At 47.9% G+C, this 19,266-nt stretch overlaps 1 protein-coding gene across 1 annotated transcript; it reads left to right on the top strand.

Annotated features, from left to right (window-relative positions):
* Positions 1 to 84: 84 nt before the first annotated feature.
* Positions 85 to 18,611, top strand: EXOC3 (exocyst complex component 3). The gene is made up of 12 exons (XM_044916690.1): positions 85 to 443; positions 854 to 910; positions 1,752 to 1,942; positions 3,758 to 3,977; positions 9,230 to 9,911; positions 11,934 to 12,051; positions 12,886 to 13,011; positions 14,136 to 14,236; positions 16,094 to 16,204; positions 16,300 to 16,450; positions 17,755 to 17,877; positions 18,600 to 18,611. Exons 3-12 carry the CDS (start codon positions 1,799 to 1,801, stop codon positions 18,609 to 18,611), a joined length of 1,788 nt encoding a protein of 595 aa, XP_044772625.1. The 5' UTR covers positions 85 to 443; positions 854 to 910; positions 1,752 to 1,798.
* Positions 18,612 to 19,266: the final 655 nt, after the last annotated feature.

The raw sequence follows: 19,266 nt of genomic DNA, 5'->3' as shown, positions 1-19,266 counted from the left end.
GTGCCCGCGGGCGCTGCTCACTTCCGGTCGGGCTGCGGGCGGCTGCAGTGGGAGGTGAGTGGGTGGCGGCGGCAGTGGCCGTGGGCGGGCTCCGGGGCGGTGGTCGCCGAGGCGCCGGGACTGGGGGGCGGGTACGCGCGGCCCCGGGAGGTGGTCCGCACAGCCGGCCGCTCCAGACCGGGCCCGCGCTCCAGTGACGCGGCCCGCGCGCTCCGCGGCCCGAAAGGCGGGCGGAGGTGGTGGCGTTGCGCTCCTCCCGGGGCCCCGTCCTCCCGGCTCGAGGAGGCAAGCGTGGACTCCGAGAGCGCCGCTCGCTGGAGAACTGCGGGGGCAGCGCGCTGGGCCGGCGGCGGCCCCGAGCGGGCGGCCGGGGGGATGCGCGGCTTGTCAGGTCGCGGCGGTGCCGGTAAGCTGTGGAAGCAGACGAGAACGGAAGCGTGCAGGTACGGAGTTCGCCGTGGAGCGGATGTCGGCTTGCCTCCCGGTGCCGGGGTTTACGGCTCGCGCCTCCGGCGTCTTGGCGTTTCTCTGTCCCGCTGAGACTTTGCGCTTTGGGGTGGTACCCGGTCGGTCAGGTGGAAGGAGACCGTGCCGGCAGCACGGTGCCGTTGGAAAGACGAGTCAAGAGGCCTGTGCGGGTAGCAGTTAGTTAATACAGAGCCCTCCGTGGAGATCGTCCGAGGGCTTGAGGGTTCTGCCGTAAGCATGTGGGGTGGGGGGGCGGGTAAGGAATTGCGGGAGAGGACGGTCTTTTTCATCTCGTCAAGAAGTTGTGTACAGAAAACATGCGTGGAAATAGTGTAATGTCTGAGGCCAGGGGCACACATGTTTATTAAATCCTCTCATTTGCCAGACGCTCCCCGGATACTCCTTTGGCGTCGGGACTAGGGCATTGGAGCTGGGATGGAAGGTAGGTTTGCTTGAGCAAAGGTGCCTTTTGCCCTCTCATCTTTGCTTATTAGGGTTGTTAAACGTACAAAGTAGAATTTCGGATGTTACAGACAGTAATGATTTTTTAAAAATATGTCTTTTAAGTTTTTTTTAAGATTTATTTATTTGAGAGAGAGCGCGCATGCGCGAACACGCCTGCAAGCGGGGAAGGGGGGCCAAGCGGGTGGGGGGGGGGGAAGAGAATCTCAAACTCAGAGCCCTGAGCCCCGACACAGGGCTTGACCTCACGACCCTGAGATCACGACCTGAGCCGAAGTCAAGAGTCGGGTGCCACCCACATGCCCTAGTAGTAATTTTTTTGAGGGGCATGTGCTGGGACTTGAGCTGGGGGTGGGTGAGGCGTGTTGAGGCTTATGCTGTCCGGGTGCTTCCGTGTCCTCGCTGAGGCCTCCTGGCACAGCTGCCCCACCAGTGTGGCCAAAGGGTGCTATGAAGGTTCCAGAAATTGGCTCTGTCTGTGGGAGAGAAGTACCTTGGAGACTGACATCTGATAGGATGAGGGGTCTAAAGTCCACATAGAGACATCCTCCATTTGTTCATAGCTCATACCTGTAAATGCCTCTGCTTTACTTAAAGGTAAAAGTGCCTTCATATCTGAGTTCTGAAAGCTTATATCTATTATTAAGGAGTTCATAATCCTGGTTCAGCTTTCAGGTTTACTGGATTAATGGTCTCAGATATTCTCCTTATAGCTCCATTGTGAACAGCTGAGACTGTTAGGGGGAATGAGTTTTGTACCGACCTTTTCTACCTTCCTAACACATCTTCCCCTCCTGCTCCCTCTTTCCCTGTTCACACAGGATATCTCTAGTATGACATGTGCTGAGATTCCACCTGCTTTTTAACCATGAAGGAGACAGACCGGGAGGCTGTAGCAACAGCTGTTCAGAGGGTTGCTGGGATGCTTCAGCGCCCGGACCAGCTGGACAAAGTGGAGCAGTACCGAAGAAGAGAGGCCCGGAAAAAGGCCTCGGTGGAGGCCAGACTGAAGGTACGAGACTAGAGGCCACAGGCATCCACTTGACTCCCAGTCAGGATAGATCCATTTACCTTGAGTTCTGGGTTCCTGCATAACATCATCATTGTAGTTTTGCTAAATTAGATTTTGTGATGATCTGGAAAGAGGCAGAACAGACCATAACCCTTACTTAACACATTCCTTCCAAAACTGTATTACCAAGCAGTAGATTATAGAGAAGTTTGTGGGAATATTGGAAACACCAAAGGAACAATCTTTTAAGCACCCAGAAGTGTCCTTTTAAATTTTAAACAATATTAGAAGAATAGCAGCTATCCTTATTTGTTAAAAGGTCTTCTACAGAGTGCCACTAGAGATCATTTTTTTAGAACTCTTCAGCATACGCTGTAGCTGGCTGGCTGTGTGCCAGGCACTCTGCTGGCAGGAAGGAGCGAGGAGAGTGAGGCACAGTTACTAAGCATGTGAGAGTGGGACAAGAAAGAAAATTATTCTTTTTCAAGGTATTTTGTGATTGGTTTGGCTTTCAACTTAATTTGTATGAAGAGGTAAGGTTTTGTTAAAATACAGACATTCAGTGTAGTTATAAAAATGTTAAGACCGTGGCCTGTTGTGATTGACAGGCAGCAGAGCAGTCTTGGGGGTGAAGAGAATGCCCTTGAGGAAAGTTCATTTTCTTTTTTTTTTTTTTTTAAGATTTTATTTATTTATTTGACAGAGAGAGACAGCGAGAGAGGGAACACAAGCAGGAGGAGTAGGAGAGGGAGAAGCAGGCTTCCCCGCGGTGCAGGGAGCCCAGTGTGGGGCTCGATCCCAGGACCCTGGGATCACGACCTGAGCCGAAGGCAGACGCTTAACGACTGAGCCACTCAGGGGCCCCTGAAAGTTCATTTTCACACTCATATGGCACTTGAAAACACTGTTAGCATTTGGATAATGGCAGGCTTGATAAGACAGGATGAGGATTATTTGTACCAAAATGAAGCATCCAAACACTGGTGGGCCTATTTAAAGCAGTAGTTTTACTTTAATTTAAAAAACAGTTTGGACTTGCTTCATTTTTAGTCAGCATTTTAATCTGTTCCAGAAACTTGTGGGATTAGCTGATGATCATCAGTAGTGGCCTAGAGACCCTCTGTGGTCTGTTACCATCATCATTAATAATTTCCATGTGCAGCTTAAACGGCTCCTGGGTCGAATGTGTACCTGGCTTTGGTTATGCCAACTGGCCCTCCCTTCTTTCCCCTCCACTGGCTGCCCCTCCTTCATGTCCGCTCCCTTTTGGCTGTGTATCACTTGCTGATGGCATTTCGGCATGCCAGTGGAGTGAGTCTGAATCCCAGATGTACCAGCTCTCCGCAGTGGGGCCAGCCATCCTTGAGCCAAGTCTGGTCCTGGCTGAGTGGCAGGAGGCCCTCTACCTCAGAGCTGATGAGCAAGTCCTGACAGTCTGAGATGAGGCCTGAGGGAACTGTGGGATGCTTGGGGAGACCATGTGTGGAGTCCTCCTGGGGCAGCCACAGGACCTGAGGCATGCCCATCGTGGTATCCAGCATCTTCAGGCTGAGGGCCCAGATGAGGGGTTTAGGAGGTTTTCTCAACAAAGCTTTAAAAGGTGTTGTTCTGTTCTAAGGCAGCAGTGAAAAAAAGGAAAAGCTATTTTGTGATTCAGTTAAGTTCTTTTTGAATTTTATTCTCTTTTCTCTGAGTATTGACTACTCCCAGCTACTGAAATTTGTCTTCTGTGAACTTGAACCTCCCGAGGAAGACTTGTTTGTGGCTGTCCTAGCTCTGCTCACCATCCCCTCGCCCCCCGGGTGTCTCCCCTAGGCTGCAATCCAGTCCCAGTTGGACGGTGTGCGCACAGGCCTGAGCCAGCTGCACAATGCACTGAACGATGTCAAAGACATCCAGCGGTCCCTGGCTGACGTCAGCAAAGACTGGAGGCAGAGCATCAACACCATTGAGAGCCTCAAGGATGTGAAGGATGCTGTCGTGCGGCACAGCCAGCTTGCCGCAGCTGTGGAAAACCTCAAGAACATCTTCTCAGGTGGCTGCAGGGGTGGGGGAGACAGCTGGGGATGGCCGGTGCTTTGGGCGTCAGGGGCAAAGTGCTGTCTTTTCTCTTTCCTGTGACTCGTTTTTCCTCGCTGTACAGGTGATGAAGAGGTAGATCCAGCTTTTGTGCGGTGTATTTTGTAGACCTCCCTCATTGTGGACAGTGTTTGATTCCCACCTGTATAGTTAACTTCTTGTTTGCACTAAGGGTGGAAGGGACCAGTTGAACAAGCCAAGACCAGTAAAATGCTTGTAGTTCTGTTTGGATAGAGGCACAGAAATGGGTTAACAGAATAAGTGCTTGTGAGCTTCATTCCCTGGGTTGCAGTGTGGCTGTCAGATCAGTAGACCAGATGGAACTCTGACAGGTGAAAAAGAGAGAAGCATCCCCGTGAACAGGACAGACAGGCCAATTCCCAGCTGGAGAGGTGATGCAGGCGAGTGGCAGTTCCCAAGTGGAGAAGAGTGTGCACAGGCCGGGGGTGGAGGGCACAGGAGCGAAACACTCTGCAGCCTTGGTCAGCATTGGGCAGGATCTGGTGGAGGCCTTGGGGCTGGGTGGGGTGAGGTGGGGACAGGAGGTGTGGGGGTGGCCCTTTCAGAGCCATGTCCTAGTACCTCACCAGTGAGAGGCTCTGCTGCCTATCCGGGAGCAGTGTCATTTGTCGTGTGGGTGGGGCTCCATGTCTGCTCAGCACAGTCCAGAGATTGTCTCACCCCTCATCCCCTCACCTCTGTCAGGGTCACCAGCATCCCAGCAAGAGACCTTGAGATGGTCTGACCCCTTCCCTTCCTTTATCCCGTGTCTGGTCTCAGTGAATTCTTTCTGTCCTTTCCTAAACTCTGCTTGCCCCCTGAGCGTAATCTGCCACAGTTCTTCACACCAGTATAAAGCCACATCATGGTGGCCCTGCTCCACCCGCATTGTGCCTTGGTAATTTGTGTCCTGTTCAGCTCCTTTTCCTTGGACTCCTCTCACACTCGTGTCTGATGGCAGCGTTGTTGAGTACCTGGCCCCCTTGCTCATCTTCCCAGGGTCTGATACTTGGGGCCATGTTCCAAGTTGCTTCTCACATCGCCCCCCCCCCCCAACGAATGGCACAGCATTGCCAACTCCACAGTGGGTGCTAAGGAAGCAGCTCGTCTTGGTGACTGTTGGCTGCCTGGAATTGGAACGTCGTCCCCAAGCCTGAATGTCCTTCATGACACTGAGCCAGCACCTTGCTAGTTAATTTCCCCCCTTATGATTTCCTGTTGACTGGCAAGATTTCCTTCTAGTCTTGTAAAGCCAATGTCAAAGGATCAACAGTTGCTTTACTGGAAGAAGTTCATCCACAGGAGTTGAAAATAATTTTCTTCCCTTGAAGAACGAACAAGGCTATGTTATATACGCATTTTTGTTAGGAGTAGACTTTATTGGGAAGATGTTGTGCTGGTTTGACCCTCTTAGACTTTTCTCATTGCCTGTAATTGGGTAGTACTGTGCACACAGCCTTTTCCCCCCCACTTTGTTTTAACACGAGATACACTTAATATAAAATTTACTATCTTGATTGTTTTTGAGTGTACAGTTCTTTGGTGTTACATACTTTCACGTTGTGCAGCTGTCACCACCATCCACCCCCACAATTCTTTCATCTTGTAAAACAAACTGTACAGTGCTGTGTGTCAGTGACATGTTAGTAAAACTAAAAGAAAAAGACCAAACTTTGCACCCATTAAATGATAGCTCCCCATTTCCCCTCCCCTTACTAGTTGTGGATCTATTTAGATTTTCTGTTTCTTCATGAGTTAGTCTCTGTAGGTTTTTTTCCACTATGTCTAGTGCAAAAATTGGTTGGTGTACAATTGTTCATAGTACTCTCGTGGTCCTTTCTATTTCTGTAGAATCAGCAGTAATGTCCCTACTTTCATTTCCGATTGTAGTATTTGAGTCTTCTCTCTCTCTCTCTTTTTTTTAAGTTAATTAGCTAAAGATTTGTCAATCGTTGATCTTTTCAAAGAACCACCTTTTGGTTTTGTTAATTTTCTCTGTTGTTTTCCTATTCTCAATTGTGTTTCTTTCTGCTTTTCTCTTTATTATTTCCTTCCTGCTGGTAGCTCTGGGGTTAGCTTGTTCTTTTTCTGATTCCCTAAATTATAAAGTCAGGTTGTTGATTTGATAGTTTTCTTTTCTTTTTTTTTTTCTTTTACATAAGCATTGACAGCTATACACTTGTCCTTAAACATTGCTTTCTTAGATCCCTTAAGTTCTGGTGTGTTGGGTTCTTATTTTTGTCTAAGTATTTTCTAATTTCTCTTGTGATTTCTTCTTTGACCCAGTGATTGAGTGTGTTAATTTCCACTAATTTGTGAATTGTTCATCTGTTACAGATTTCTAACTTCATCCCATCTTGGTTGGAAAAGATACTTTGTATAATATTTACCTTTTCAAATCTGTTGAGATTTGTTATCTTACATAAGGTCTATCCTTGAAAATATGCTCATGGGAAGAACATGTGTGTGGCTGCTGGGTGGAGTGTTCTGTATATGCCTGTTAGATGTAGTTGGTTGATTGTGTTGTTTAGGTCCTCTGCGTCCTTCCGTATCTCCTGACTGGTTGTCCTGTCCACTACCGTGAGTGACATCAAAGTCTCCCAGTTATTACTAGAGAACTGTCTATTTTCCAGTTTTGTGAATTTCTGCTTTGTATATTCTGATGGTATCTCATTAGGTGTGTAATTGTTTATAATTGTATCTTCTCACTGTAGGAGCCTTTTATTAACATATAACATGCCTTCTTTGTTTCTTGTAAACTTGATTTCAAGTGTATTTTGTCTGGTATTAGTGGGACCACCTGCTCTGTTTGGGTCACTATTTGCATGGAATGTCCTCTACCACCCTTTCATTTCAACCCTGTCTCTGTCTTTGGATCACAAGTGAGTCTCTTATGGGTAGCATGTGGCTGGATCTTGTGTTTTATCCTTTCTACCAGTCTCTGTCTTTTAATTGGCGAATTTAATCCATTCACATTTAAAGCAATTACTGAAAATTTGTGACTTATCTCTGTCATTTTGCTATTTGATTTCTGTGTGCCTTACAGCCTTTTTGTCCCTCATTTCCTGCATTCCTGTCTTCTTTGTGTTTAGTTGATTTTTTTGTGGTGAAATGTTTTAATTCCTTTTTCATTTCCTTTTTTATGTATTCAAAAGCTATTTTCTTTGTAGTTACTGTGGGGATTACATTTAACATCTAAAATTAAAGTACTCTGAATTTATAGGAGTTTAACTTCAGTAACAGACAAAAACTCTGCTCCTACACAACACTGTCTCACCCCCTTTCAGTTATTGATGTCACAAAATTACATCTTTATATGTTGTCCAAAAACATAGACTAATTGTTTTTTATGCATTAGTCTCTCAAATTATGTGGAAAACACAATGTGGAATTATACACCAGTTACAGTAAACTAGCTTTGGACAAATAATTTTTTTCCCCTAAATATATTAGTCTTTTAAATTAAGTAGACAAAGTAAAGCGACAAACGAAAGTTACCATAACACTAGCTTTGTATCTACCTTTATTGCCATCTTTATTCCTCCCCCGCTCTCTGCGTTACCATCCAGCGCCCTTTCATCTCACCCACAGGACTCATTGGGGCAGCTCTCCAGGCCGAGGAGTGCTCAGCTTGTGCTTGTCTGGGAGTGTCTTTGTGTCTCCTTCGCTTTTGAAGGACAGTTTTGCCAGATGTAGGACTCTGGGTGACTCTTGTTTTCTTTTAGACTTCAACTATCGCAGCCAACTGCCCTTGGGCCTCCAAAGTTTCTGATGAAAAATCTGCTTGTGGTCTTACTGAGGCTCCCTCGTAGGCAACCAGCTGCTTCTCCTCACTGCTTTCCAGGTTCTCTGTCTTTGATTTTCAGCAATTTGTAATGTGTCTCGTTCTGGGTCTCTGAGTTCTTCCTACTTGGAGTTTATTGAGCTTTTAGATGTTTATATTCCTGTTTTTCATCAAGTTAAGTAAGTTTGATCATTATTCAGATAATTTCTTTGTTTCCTTTCCTTTCTTTTTATCTTCTGGGATGTCCACAGTGTGCATGTTGGTCCACTTGACATTTTAAAACTTTTAAAACTTGTTTTAAAGTCTTCATCCAATAGAGGGGCGTCTGTTAAGCGTCTGCCTTTGGTTCAGGTCATGACCCCAGGGTCCTGGGATCGAGTCCTGCATCGGGCTCGTTGCTCATCGCGGAGCCTGCTTCTCCCTCTGCCACTCCCCCTGCTTGTGCCTGCTCACTCTTGCTCTCTGACAAGTAAATAAAGTCTTTTAAAAAAAGTAAAGTCTTCATCCAGTAGATTGACAACCTAGTGTTTCTTAGGGATGGTTTCTGTTGGGTTATCTTTTCCCTTTGAATCTCCATACTTTCCTGAATCTTTTTATGTCTTGTGATTTTCGTTGTTGTTGTTGTTGAACGTTGGACATTTGAATCTAATAACATAGTAACTCTGAAAATCAGATTCTCCTTTTCTGCCAGGTATGCTGATTTTTGTTTATTGTTCTTGTTTTGGTTATTGTAGGCTGTCTCTGTGCTGAGGATTAGACTGAGATGTAAATTGAAGATCTTCTCAGGTCTTTTCTGAGCTTGACCCTTCCCTGAGCATGTGCAGGCGCTTTTTAATTACCCCGTATATGAGGTTGCTTTTGAATGTCATTGTCTTTAATGTCTGGAGGGGGAAGGAATAAAAATGGAGGGGGAAAAGAGGCACTGGCTCTTTAAATCATCTGGAAGTCACCTGGCTCTAGGGCGAGGGATTTGCAACCATGGTGGCCTGAGTACGGTAACAATGGGTTTCCACCACTGTGTCTGCATCTCCCTGATAGGAGGCAGCAACCAGCATTTGGAGCACAGATCCCCAATGTTTGGAGGACATGGTCCTCTTTGCTCACCCAGGTTCCCTCAATCTGTGTGCAGGCTGCTTCGGGAATGCGTGGCGGGCCAGGCTGGGGCTGGTGCTGGGAAGGTGCTCCTGTGCTAAGAGCTGAAATTGACCAGAACTAACCACAGTTTACTGCCAAGCCATCTCCTGGAATTTGCCAGCCTTCTGCAGACTCCACAGTTCCAAAATAGTTACTCAGACGGATTCTGCCAGTGCAGTTGCTGTCTGGTGTGGAGACAGATTCCTGGTGCTCTCTCTGCCATCTTCCCAGGGTCCTACCCAGCCATTTGTGTGGTTTTTCACGGTGCCATCTTGTGCCTTTTTCCCTAGTGCCCGAAATTGTGAGGGAGACCCAGGACCTCATAGAACAAGGGGCGCTCCTACAGGCCCACCGGAAGCTGATGGACCTGGAGTGCTCCCGGGACGGGCTGATGTATGAGCAGTACCGCATGGACAGTGGAAACACTCGTGACATGACCCTCATCCACAGCTACTTTGGGAGCACGCAGGGGCTCTCGGACGAGCTGGCCAAGCAGCTGTGGATGGTGCTGCAGAGGTCACTGGTCACTGTTCGCCGTGACCCCACCTTGCTGGTCTCAGTTGTTAGAATTATCGAAAGGGAAGAAAAAATCGATAGGCGCATACTTGACCGAAAAAAACAAACTAGTTTTGTTCCTCCTGGGAGGCCCAAGAATTGGAAGGAGAAAATGTTTGCCATCTTGGACAGAACCGTGACAACTAGAATTGAGGGCACACAGGCAGACACCAGGGAGTCCGACAAGATGTGGCTCGTCCGCCACCTGGAAATCATAAGGAAATACGTCCTAGATGACCTCATCGTTGCCAAAAACCTGATGGTTCAGTGTTTCCCTCCCCATTATGAGATCTTCAGAAACCTCCTGAGGATGTACCACCAGGCCCTGAGCACGCGGATGCAGGAGCTTGCGTCCGAAGACCTAGAAGCCAATGAGATCGTGAGCCTGTTGACATGGGTCTTAAATACCTACACAAGGTAACTCCAAAGTTACTCTTGTATTTTCTTTTATGTAGAGTTGAGTTGTTTTGCTCCAGCATGTGCTCAGCACCCTCAGACTTTGTTTTCCTACTGATGAAAGCCTCCCCTCTGGTCCCTGTGTGGGCTTAACCTTGAGGTCAGGGCCCAACCTCTGGTTGTGTGAATGCTCTTGTGTTTGGGTGATGCTCCTGCCCTTGACGTCCAGTCCCTAGTAAGCAGTTCAGCATTGGGCTCTTCCATGATACTGAGTGCTCACTGTGCACTAACCCATTTCCTTCTTACGGTGACACCCTGAGTGTGTGATTTTACCTTGGGGGACGGGTAAGGACACATGGGCGCAGGATTTCCGGGGACCTGCACAGAGTCACAGGGGCCACCAGCTCACTCCTCCTGGCGTCCAGGCCCCCGCCCCCCCCCCCCCCCCAGTTTGGTTTCTTCTCACCAGTATCCTGGAAAAATCCATTCTTTTTACATTTCAACCTTGAGGTTTTGTCACTTCACAAAAGGGACGTGGGCCATCTTGTGCTTGTATTCGTTTGACGTAGGGTTTGAAAATGGAGGCAATGGTGGGGTATTCTGACATTCTTTAAGTGTAGCTAGCTGAGAAGAAGATGCATTTTGATTTTGCAGGGTTTTGTGAATAGAGAACAGTATAGAGTACTGTACTGGAATTATTTTTAGCCTGTCTGCTCGTGTGCAGAAATTTGTTAAACCTCTTGCTTTAGCAATAAGGTTTTGGATGTTTTGTTTGTGTTTTGGTAACTGGTCATAGTAGAGAATATGTACATCTCAACATAAAATGGGAGAAACTCTCTCATCCATGATAGTGATGGTCACTCTGTCCGGTGTGTCTGCAGCTTCACTCTGCCAGGCCTGGGTCCTGCCCCCTGGGCACTGCCCTCGCCCCAGCCACAAGCCCAGAGTGATCACCATCTCCCCATCCTGTGGCCTTCTCTGTACAGGGCTCAATTTCACGTTACCCCATGAGGAAAGCACTGTTAGGGTCATATTCGTTTGCTTGAGGAAACAGGCGCAGGGAGTCACGTGCCCAGCATTTACATGGACAGCGAGTAGAGAGCAGGAGTAGAATCTGGGCCCTGGGCCCTTGTCCCTGCTCCAGCCACCAGACTGGGGGTGCTTTTGTTGGTGTGCACAGTTTTGTGTCTTGGTTTTGTGTGTTTTTCTGTGTGTGGACAGCTGCATACTGGCCACCTTTTTAGCATTTGGACTTTCTAGTGGGAAAAATTGGATTGCTTTCATACTAGAAACATTTCACGCTGAATTAAGGTTCTTGGGTGAAAATCTAGGTTGAGTGAATAGTCTTTTAATACTTGCAGAATTTTATGAAGTGCGTTTGCACTGAGGAAGACCTTGTATTTCTTATAGATAGTGGACTAGCTGTGAGTACTCAGTGTTTTCCTCGTAAATACGTATTTAGGGAATATGGCAAAAGGTGTGTGTATTTTTTCTGAACATTCAAACTTTGGACTTTTAAGAACCTAACCACACAAAGATAACTTTTTTATGGAAACTTTTTTCTGAAATTCAGTCCACATCCCTTCCTTCTTAAGCACACTTGTCCGAATGCATTGATACTTTTGCTGACTTATGTTTCATTTTGAAGTGCAGGGATCAGCAACGTTAACTTCAGCGCTTATGTTTCTGAATTACTGTACTTGTTTGTCATTCCCTTGTTCGATAGGACCTGTCTACTCAGCACCTCCAGTTTGCCAGGCCCTGGCCTTCCCCAGGGGGAGGTGCTGGGCATAGACCAAACATATCTCCCCCATCACGGGGTTTCTTTCCTGAGTGATGTGGGTGCAGCGGGCTGAGGCCAGGGACGGAGGTGCCTTATGTGGCCACTTCTCACCCAGTGCTCTCCCCAGGGCCCCGCCTCTCCTCCCTGACACAGTCTTGAGGGTGGTTGGGTGTTTGTGTGTCAAAAGAAATAGCAACACTTAGCTGAGCATTTTTCGTCTTCCTGGTAATTACTCTTTCTCATACCTGGTTTTGCCGTAGTGCAGAGATGATGGGGAACATGGAGCTGGCCCCAGAAGTGGATGTCAGCATCCTGGAGCCTTTGCTTTCTCCAGATGTGGTCTCTGAGCTGCTTGACACGTATATGTCAACTCTCACTGTGAGTACACAATGTGTGGTCCCAAACCAGGCTGTGTTGGCTCCCTAAGTCATGCCGTATCCGAGGCCAGTGGGCAAAAGAAGGCAGGGGAGAAACCGGTTTTGATACTGGCTTCCTAAGGTTGTGTGGGCTCTGCTTCTGGGAAATTGGATCTTGAAATGTGCATTGGCCAGTTAGATGAGGAAGGTGGCTCATTCTGTGGCCCTGGGTCTGGAGGTCGAAGCGTGTGTTCTGCAGGTACAGAAACCTCCTCCGGCTGGAGTAGTGAGGCTGTCCAGCCCCTGGTAGCCAGGTGGGCAGTGGTGCCTGCCAGCCTCTTAGAGCTGAGCACAGGAGTGGGAGGGTGGCAGTTGGGGACCAAGTGCCCCCCCCTCCCCCCCGTGACCCGCAGGTGGTCTGCGAGTAACATGAGGAGGTCAGGGTCTGCTTCCTTGGACAAGGTGAGCGCAAGCAGCAGACAGCATGCTGACTGAGATGCTGAGCCCCACACTGGGAAGCAGGGAGGGGTCTGTGCTCCCGAGGTGATGCTGCTGCTGTGTGGTCTTCCACGGACAAGCCTGCTGGGGGCATGTCCGCCTTGTGCTTCCGTGTACGGCTGACCAGCCTGGCTTCTCCTGCAGCGTGGTGCTCGTCCAAAAGATGGGCGGTGGAGGCAGCACCTACCATGGAGGCGGCTTGTGGGATGGCTTCCCTGGCGTCCCCTTGTTCAGGAATAGCGACTCCCAGGGCCCTGAGTTTGGTTTCTGCCGCTGCACTGCTGAGGAGAGGCCGTGTGCATTGCCTCAGAGTGGTCTGTTCTGTTCTTCCTTCTTCTGTGATGCCAAACTTCTTTAGTCAAACATCATTGCCTGGCTGCGGAAAGCACTAGAAACAGACAAGAAAGACTGGATCAAAGAGACGGAGCCCGAAGCCGACCAGGATGGGTTCTTCCAGACGACACTCCCTGCCATTGTCTTCCAGGTACCATCGTGTGCTTCTGGGGTGCATTGCTGGATCATTCCTGGGATCTGTGGGTTTGACAAAGGAACATAAAGCGCCTCCCTTCCTAAAGACAGAGGGAGACCTTTCCGGTGCCTCAGGCCTCTCTTTCTGTCTGGAGCCGAAGATACCGAGGGTCGCCTGTCCAAGCAGTTTTGCGCAGAGTTACTCTAGTTTCCCTTAAGTGTTTGGATTTGAACTAGAACCGAAGTACATGTTATTTGCATGTGACACTCAGATTTGAGTTTGCTTTTTTGATGTTTCCTGATGTTGGAAATGGCTAAGATTTGTCTTCTAAAATGCCACCTGATTGAGTATAGCCTGATGGATTTGGGGAAGCGTCCTTTATATTTTAACCATAATTGTGCCTTCTTATGGTTCATTTACTTTTTGATGCCCAGCACCTGCTGGTGTTCTCCAGCTTCCTTACTGTCCTTTTCTTCTGGCCCGTCGGCTTTTCTTCCTGGAGGAAGGTTTCTGGCAGGAGGAGGGCTGAGTCATGGTCTAGTCCTTGTGTGAGACCACATCACTGGTGTGTGCTTGGATGCCAGCCGGGCACAAGTGAACACTGTGGGCATCTGTCTCTGGGTGACACCATGAGCCGTAGAGGGGGCCTCACCCTTTCCTTGATTTTGGAAACTGGTATCATGACAGACTGCATGTACCACAGGCCTGGGGTGAGCTTGGCCTTCCAGCCCTTCTCCGCCTCTCCATGTGTAGCTCCCCTGAGCTCCAGTGTGTATCCTCCCAATTCTTTGTAAGGAATCCACATCACAAATCACAGCCCAGCCCCTGGCACCCATGTGACCCCAGCCGCACCTGACCTCCCTGAGCCCCCCATCTCCTTGTCAGCTCGCTGAGAATACACATTTCCCTCTTTGTGGAGACCAGCCTGTTTGCAGGTAATTAGGAAGCGATTCACTTGTGTTTTTTCATCTGTTGAGAAAGTTGTTCATTTAGCTGACTTGTTATATTTTGAGTGGTTTCTTTCCTTTTTTTTTTTTTTCTGAATTCAGACTGTAACTACCAGTTGGCAGATAGGGGTTTTAATGGGAAACTTGTACCCTTGTGAGTTCATATTAGAATTCATAATCTCCAATTTTTAGATGTTCGAACAGAATCTTCAAGTTGCTGCTCAGATAAGTGAAGATTTGAAAACAAAGGTACTTGTTTTGTGTCTTCAGCAAATGAACTCTTTCCTGAGTAGGTATGTATTTTTGCCAGGGCGCTCATTTAGAAAATGTATGTTTTTAAAGCTTAAAAGCAAAACTTTGATCCTAATACGCCTGATATTAAAAAAATACTTTAAGCCTGGATTTGTTGTTGTGATCTTTGTTATTTTGAAACAAGCCTTTGGAATGGATTACACTGGTTTCCCGAGAGCCCAGATGGGCCTGCTGGGCCAGAGTTAGATTCTCCTCCAGACGCTTCCTTTCTGTAGTCGGCACTACCCAGGGCCTGGGAGGGACTCCACCGGTGGTGGCTCCCCGTTCCCGTGGCTGGGAGTCGGCCGTCCGACCAGGCTGGGGAGCGTGTCTGCTGGATGCCTGCCTCCCTTTGACTTGGTCGGGAAGGTTTTCAAATCTATACAGAAGCAGAAAGAGTGGTGTAAAAAAAACTTGACTCATCGTCCACCTTCAAAAGCTGTCCCTTGAAAGCCCCCCTCACCTCATCTGCACACACAGATGTCCGTTTAACCCTCCCCCACCCCCCATAAGTACTTTAAAGCAGATCCCAGACATTCTGGCATTTCATTCCCTGTGTCCTTACTCTGGCTGTAGGGCCGTCTGACAGCAAGTTTGTATTTGGGTTTCCCCAGTGGTTTCAGACATGCCTTCTTCTAGTTGTATGTTGAGACTGGGCTAGCAGCAGGTCTGGGCTCCCAGGTCTCGGGCACAGTAGCGTGGCCTTGCCCCTCTGAGCCACTGGCTTGTGGACACGTGCAGATTATGTCATAGTGCCCAGCACCTTCTTGTCTAGCCCTAACTGCTGTCCCCCTTTGAGCCACATGTTGGCTCTAAAGACTTATGAGATTCCTCTTTATTTTCTTGCTGTTTGGCAAGAACCCGGCCCAAGCAGAGTGCTCCACATGGCAGCGCATCACGAGATGCGTGTCCCTCTGTCCTGCCCTGGTGGCTGAGAGTCCCCGCCAGTCATGCCCCTGGGGATCATGGCCTTAGTCATTTTGTTGGCAGAAGAGGAAATTTTCCTCATCAGCCTCAGAAGTTTGATTACCTGAACCACACGTTGGACAGAAAGGTGGAATAAATGCATAATTATTTCCCTTTAATTGCCAACTTTGCTCCTTTCTTAAGGTCTTTTAAACATATATACAGTGTGTTGTAGTGTTCTGCTCTTGTGTGTGAGTCTCTAATGAATTCAAAAATAAAATATGTAGTGATCTCAGTTGCTTGTTTTCTTGACCTCAGATGAGCAAGTTATTTTTGAGTAATTTCTTTTTTTTTTTTTTTAATGTTTTATTTATTTATTCATGAGAGTCAGAGAGAGAGAGAGAGAGAGAGAGGCAGAGGGAGAAGCAGGCTCCCCGCCTAGCAGGGAGCCCGATGCGGGACTCGATCCCGGGACTCCAGGATCATGACCTGAGCTGAAGGCAGTCGCTTAACCAACTGAGCCACCCAGGCGCCCAATTTTTGAGTAATTTCTTAATTTGATTTCTTCAGGGAAAGTTTCAGGAAGTGACATTTTATCTAATATTTGATGATGTTCCCAACACTATTGTATGAATTTCTAGGCAAATTGTATGTCAGATAAAATAATAATATTCCACCTACAAAAATTTCAAGGTATTTGTATACTCAGAATACTGAATCATATTTCAAAGCCTGATACAAAATTTATTTTCAATAATCCATATAAAATGACCAGCTTCCCTGATTTTTCGTTAGTATAGATCATCCAAAAATTTATTTTATTTTTAAAGATTTACCTGGTCAGATGTTAACGATGCCAAATGTATTTATCAGGTGTGATTTCTTTGTGGTGTTTGGCACACCCCCAGGCTCCCCCTTACTGATAGTTTTGCTGGGGGGCTGTGTGTCCTCAGATACAAAGAGGAAGCTCAGTCATATAAAGAAGAGCACCTGAGGAATCGGCAGCACCCCCACTGCTATGTCCAGTATATGATCGCCATCATCAACAACTGCCAGACCTTTAAGTAAGTGACCGTCATGGACAGGGTGACCCAGGAACAAAAGAGCAGAAGGTAAGGATACTCAGTTCCTTCATGGGGCCTTACCTGTTTCCTTACAGAGAATCCATAGTCAGTTTAAAAAGGAAGTATTTGAAAAATGAAATGGAAGAAGGCATGTCTCTGAGCCAGCCAAGCATGGATGGGATTCTGGACACCATTGCAAAGGAGGGCTGCAGCAGCCTGCTGGAGGAGGTCTTTCTGGACCTGGAGGTGGGAGCCGGTTCTTTACTGCTTTATTTCCAGGCTGACAATAGTGTTTCCATCCAGTGTGTATGTGGGTCTGCGATGTACCCTGTGACCGCATACCCGAGCGGAGCTGACACTTCAGTTCACCTCTCACTGTGAAAGGGCCTTTGCTTTTCTGTGAGGTGTGCCTTATATGCCACAGGCCCAGACTGGAGTCCTCCACGTACAATTGCACAGACTTCCATGAAATATTAAAGTGATTAATCTGCTTGGCAATTACAAAATGGAAACAAGGACATAGAAGGAAGATGGACTGTGTTCATTAGCAAATTCTTGATACCAGAACCAAATTTAGAACTCATGCATGTGTGCAACACACATCACATGGACCCTTTGAATAAAAATACAAAACAAAGTCATTAATAAAATGCATTTAGCATCATATCAAAGGCATAATACACTAAGAACAAGTAGGGTTTATTTCAGAAGTACAAAGATGGTTTAGCGTTATGTAGATGTATAGGTAGAAACCAGAATATATTAAAAAAATAAAACCGTGATCATCTTGGGTCCTCCTGGGAAGGAAGTAGCTGGAGAGGAGCTTCTGGGGTGATTGGTGAGATCATTTTGTGATGTTTGCAACTTTCTCGAAAATGGTTTAGAAAACAGATGAAATGGATACATTTGAAATTATTTCAAAATAAAAAAACTATAACAGAAAATTAGATAAAGGACACAAGTAAGCCCTTTCACAGAAAAGGGATTACAAATGTCGTAAATGTGAAAACAAAAAATCTCTTCAGAGATGGGCAAACTGAAACCGAGTATTCTCTGTTGCTTCACAGGATGCCAAGTGGTGTTGCAGGCATGGGAAAGGGGATGCTCTCGTGTGTTCTCTGTAGAACCAGTGCTGTAGTTTTTGGAGGGCAGTGTGGAAAGTTTCGGGGTTTTAGTTTGTACACTCGTGGGCTGAGCAGTTCTACTTTTGGGGTTTCACCTGCAGAAATGCACAGGTTCACTGCACTGTTCTTTGTAATTGCAAAATGTGAGCAGTTTTAAATGTCCATCAGGATTGGGTAAATGCAGAATATCCATATGATATATGTAAACAATAAAGGCAGTGTGTGTACGGACAGATCCACAGTCACCGAAGTCGTGTGTGATGAGTGTCTCACAGAGTTACGGTACGTGTTTGCGGACTGCGTGTCGGTGGAGTTGTTACGTGTGTATTGCTGTCACAGAACATCACTGAGGCTCTGCAGCACCTTCCTCCTGATACACGTGACTCAGGGACAGTGTCCAGGTGACGTTTTCTGTGTTCTTTTCAGCAACATCTCAGTGAGCTGATGACAAGGAAGTGGCTGTTAGGATCCAATGCTGTGGACATTATTTGTGTTACCGTGGAAGATTATTTCAATGATTTTGCCAGAATTAAAAAGCCGTATAAAAAGGTAAAGAGTGTGGACACAGTGACTTGGTGTGAGCTCATCTCCAAGCGTCTTGTTGGAACTCAGTGTCCAGTTGGTTCTTCTGTGAATGGAGGTTCACAGGTGGTTTTATTAACCCAAGGCAGGCAGGAGATGTCAGTGTCTGGAGGTAAGCCGGGTGGAGGTGATAATGCTTCTGTTCCTTTAACCTGACTGCCTCCTGACACTCCACCAAGCCCTCTTGGACACGTGGCCACAGACGCAGGCTGCACTTGCGGTAGGGACCTCCTCAGCCGCCCCGGAATCCCCTAGAAGGGAGGGTGGGGGCAGCGGCTCTGGACCAGTTTCCTCTCCGGGATCCCTGTCCAGGGCACAGGCAGGCTGCTGGCCTTTCTCCGCTCCAGCAGAGGCCCCAGGGCTCCTCTCTGTTTGGCCGGGCTCTGGGGGACCCAGGAGCCCTGCCACAGACGCACAGAACCCCCGTGTGCCTCAGCTGCGTGCATGTCCTTGGGGTTTCCCTGAAGTAGCCCATTTCCTCCTGCAGCTCCTGGGCCCCTCTCATGGGTTTTCAGGGCCTTAGGTGGTGTTTGCATTGTTGCTCTAACAAGTGATGCGTTTTAAAAAGTCAGGCTTTCCAGGTGTTTTTTCCTGGCTTATAGGAAGTGGTTTTGATATACTGACGTCATGTTCAGACATTTTATAAAACTTTCTGATTGTTTCTGGGATTTGTCTTGGGACCCTTTTAGATCTCTGTGTAGACGGTTGTGTCGTGTGAATAGTGACACTGTTTTCATTCTGGTCCTCACACCTTTCATGTCGTCTTGTCCTGCTGTGATGACTGGGACCCAGTAGAACCCTTGTCAAAGTCCTCATTTTAAAGGAAATTCTTGTGACTGCCAGTAAGCCTGCTACCTGTAGGGAGACCCGGTGATTGGAACCCGACTGCCTGCTTCCCTCACCTGTGCTGTCCGGGGGCCTCTGGCTGGCCCGCAGTCCTGTGCTGCTCTCTAGGCTGTTGGCTCCACCGTTTATTTCCTTAAACATTTGCTGGGTTGATTCAGTAGTTCGTGCCTGAGGAGCCCATGCATGCGTGCAGCCCTCCCTGTGGGGGCTTGTCTGGAGGGCTCATCTGCTGGTGTGATTGGGCGCAAGTTTCCTTTCACCACTTACTTGAAAGAAACCTAGTGAATACTGTTGTGAACCCGCACTTGTGCTCCTTCAGGTTCTGCCATCTGTTGACAGGCGGGAGGGTGTGTGCCCTGCACAGCTGCCTGGCCAGCCTGGGTCTCAGCAGGCGCCTGGGGCGTGGGTCTCAGCGGGGGACGGATGGGGGGCGGTGTCTCAGTGGGGAACCTAGGGGGTCTCAGCGGGGGGGGGGGGGGGGGGGGGGGGGGGGGGGGGGGGGCCGGGGGG

This window comes from Neomonachus schauinslandi, chromosome 7, assembly GCF_002201575.2.
Source record: "Neomonachus schauinslandi chromosome 7, ASM220157v2, whole genome shotgun sequence".
Lineage (NCBI taxonomy): Eukaryota > Metazoa > Chordata > Mammalia > Carnivora > Phocidae > Neomonachus > Neomonachus schauinslandi.
This window is presented reverse-complemented; position numbering and strand designations above follow the sequence as displayed.

Bases quoted from the DNA above. Each gene is read 5' to 3' on its own strand.
- EXOC3 (XM_044916690.1), top strand. From the start codon at position 1,799: ATGAAGGAGACAGACCGGGAGGCTGTAGCAACAGCTGTTCAGAGGGTT. The intron at 9,912-11,933 runs GTAACTCCAAAG...GTTTTGCCGTAG, and splicing joins GTCTTAAATACCTACACAAG to TGCAGAGATGATGGGGAACA. The intron at 16,205-16,299 runs GTAAGTGACCGT...GTTTCCTTACAG, and splicing joins AACAACTGCCAGACCTTTAA to AGAATCCATAGTCAGTTTAA.